Source organism: Otolemur garnettii, unplaced genomic scaffold (assembly GCF_000181295.1).
Source record: "Otolemur garnettii isolate 467f Iridium unplaced genomic scaffold, OtoGar3 scaffold00026, whole genome shotgun sequence".
Taxonomy (NCBI): domain Eukaryota; kingdom Metazoa; phylum Chordata; class Mammalia; order Primates; family Galagidae; genus Otolemur; species Otolemur garnettii.
In genome coordinates this window covers 7,516,608-7,519,245 of record NW_003852421.1, presented here as the reverse complement: position 1 = coordinate 7,519,245, position 2,638 = coordinate 7,516,608, and the positions used below count along the sequence as shown (strand labels likewise).

Below are 2,638 nucleotides of genomic sequence, written 5' to 3'. Positions count from 1 at the left end.
CTTATCCTGCTTAAGCTTCCACATTTTGATGAAACCATCACTTGATGCTGTAACAATAACATGATGCTCTGGAATTTCAAAACTGAAAATGTCTTTTACCCTAGGGTAGAAATATTAACACTTTAAAAGGCCTTTTCTTTGAAATAGTGCAATACTGTTAAGACTACTAGGACTACTAAGACTACTAGGCAGTCTTGCTTTTTTGAGGCTTTAAGTATTTCCAAAGTGATCTGTGAATGGTGTCACAGAATACAGCTATGCTTCACATTCCGGTTAGTCAGTGACTCACTTTTAAAGCCAAAATACAAGATTAAATTGACTTACTGGATAATGAAGACGTCTAAAACAGCCCTTCACCTAACGAAACTCCAAGTTCAGGAAGGACAACAGAAACCTTTCCCACCCTTTCCCTCAGCTCCAGGGCCACCATCTCTAGCCCAATCTGCTATCACTTTTCTTCTGGTTCATGGAAGTAGATTAATTGGCCTTTCTGCTTCCATTTTTGTCCCCTCAGAATTTAAGCAAATGCAAATCAGATGTTATTTCTAGGCTTAAAACCCTACAAAACTAGGATCTGCTTTAAAATCACATGGAAAAGGCAGCAGCTGCCAATGTCGATGAAACAAGACTGGCCATAAAGTGACAGGTGCTGAAGCTCGTGGTGGGTCTGTTAAGCGTTGGCTCTTTAACCTGGTCTGCCTTCTTTTAAATTTTTCCAAAATACTCGTAAGAAGTAAATGAAACAAGAGTGAAATCTAAATTCTTCATCTGCGCTCACAAGGCCACCCACTGTGTGGTCTGCCTTGCTTATTCTCATCTAGTCACATCTGCCTTCTGTCTGTCCCTAAAATACACCAAACTCTTTTCTCCGTCAGGGGCTTAGTAAGCCTATGGCTTTCTCTTTTTAGAATTAGCTCTTTTTTTATCCTTAGGTTCTCACTCATTCTTCCTTCATCATCGTATCTAAACCAATAACCCGTATTACTTTTTAATCATAATGCCTTCCTATTGCCATCTTGCTTACTTGTCTCTAAGCTGTTTTCTTGCTTCACTACAGTATAAGAACCACAAGACACAAGCTCTTGTCTTTTATGTTCATCATCAAATACCTAGTGTTGTAATTTATAACAGATGCTTGACAAATGGCCAATAACCTAAGTGTTACCAGTACATTTGAAGTGGCCTTCCTTGAAGAATGTGTTTACTTCTAATATAGGGTAGAGATAAGGCTGTATCCTGACTACAGTACTCTTGAGTATTTACAAAGACAGACGGCATAAAACTGAACCATTATTTAGAAAATATGAACAAAGACTTACGTGAGACATAGAACATGCAGATGATAAAAGCAGAGAAAGCAGAGACCTAAGTGTTCGACAGGCCTGAGCTTAAATCCCAGCTCCATCACCTAAAAGTGGGGTGATCTAGGCCAAGTCTTTTAACTACTTAATCTGAGATCAGTGTCTACCCCCTAGAAATGCAGTAACAAAATGGTATAAGATAAAATTCAGTATCACTTCATTTCTCCTGCAGGAAAAAAATTCTATGGAAAAGGGGAAAAAGTAGGCAAGAAGAATAAAGTAAAAGGACCAGAGTGGCCAGACGAAGTTTAAGATTGCTTAGTCCTTTATTCGATCAAATAACGCTTCATTCACTACAGGCCTCAAGTCTAATGGACTTATTTAAAAAATAAATATATTGAACAAATAATTAGTCCTGATCACACTTTCACCACTTTTGCATCATTAAGGCCAGGAGGATAACATTTTCCACCATCTTCTTATGCTCCAGATACTATATACCATACACATAGTATTTCTCCTTATTTTTGTAGTTGTTCACAGAAACATATACTCTGATTTATGACACCACTGCACATAGAACATTTAGTAAGACAGGACAGATACACACAGATTGGTAAAACTACCTGTTTTCATGAGCCTTAAATTCACAGAGGCACACAAGTGAATTACAGTCAATAAACCTTACAACTTCTTCATCTCCAGCCACTGCAAGGACAGACTCCTAAGAGAGAGAAAAAGAGTAATAATCCCTAGAACGTCGTCAATAATTTCAACCATCCCCATAAACTCCCATCACTGATTTCTGAATACTCACTGAAAGAAATGTAACAGAAGAAATTCTCCTTTCATTTGTGATGGTGCCACTGACGGATGCTGTGTCAAGCTGATAGATGTCTATTTTATTTAGTATGACGACTACGTATTTCTCTCCCCTGGGAGACCATTCCACTATGTGAGCATCTGAAGGTAAAAGACCAAAGTTTATTTATATTATGAAGAAAACATAAAATGACCAAAGTAATAATAAAATAGCAAATATTTATTTTGCATTTTCATATCCATTCTATCTTTATAACACACGATGACATATATTTTATGAATTACATTTTCTTTCTTTTTATTTCAGAATTTACAAGGGTACACATGTTTTGGTTAGTTTGTTCTGCACATTTCTGGTCAAAGTTCTAAGTGTGCCCTTCATCTACAACACATGCTTTATACCAGTTAGGTGTGAGTTAACCCAACCCCTCATCTGCCCTCCCATCTACTTAATTCCCACTGAGTTTTATTTCCATTATGTTGCCATAAATGTTGATTAACTAGGTTCAATTAAG

General features: G+C 37.1%; 1 protein-coding gene across 1 annotated transcript in view; it reads right to left on the bottom strand.

The window, feature by feature from the left end:
- The window catches only part of PAK1IP1 (PAK1 interacting protein 1), a gene marked incomplete at its 5' end in the record, with an annotated part of 11,559 nt that overhangs the window by 1,568 nt on the left and 7,353 nt on the right, over positions 1-2,638 (bottom strand). Inside the window, 3 exons of the mRNA XM_023512283.1 lie at positions 2-100; positions 1,928-2,025; positions 2,119-2,264. Coding sequence (XP_023368051.1) covers positions 2-100; positions 1,928-2,025; positions 2,119-2,264 — 343 coding nt within the window. The remainder of the gene's footprint in view (position 1; positions 101-1,927; positions 2,026-2,118; positions 2,265-2,638) is intronic.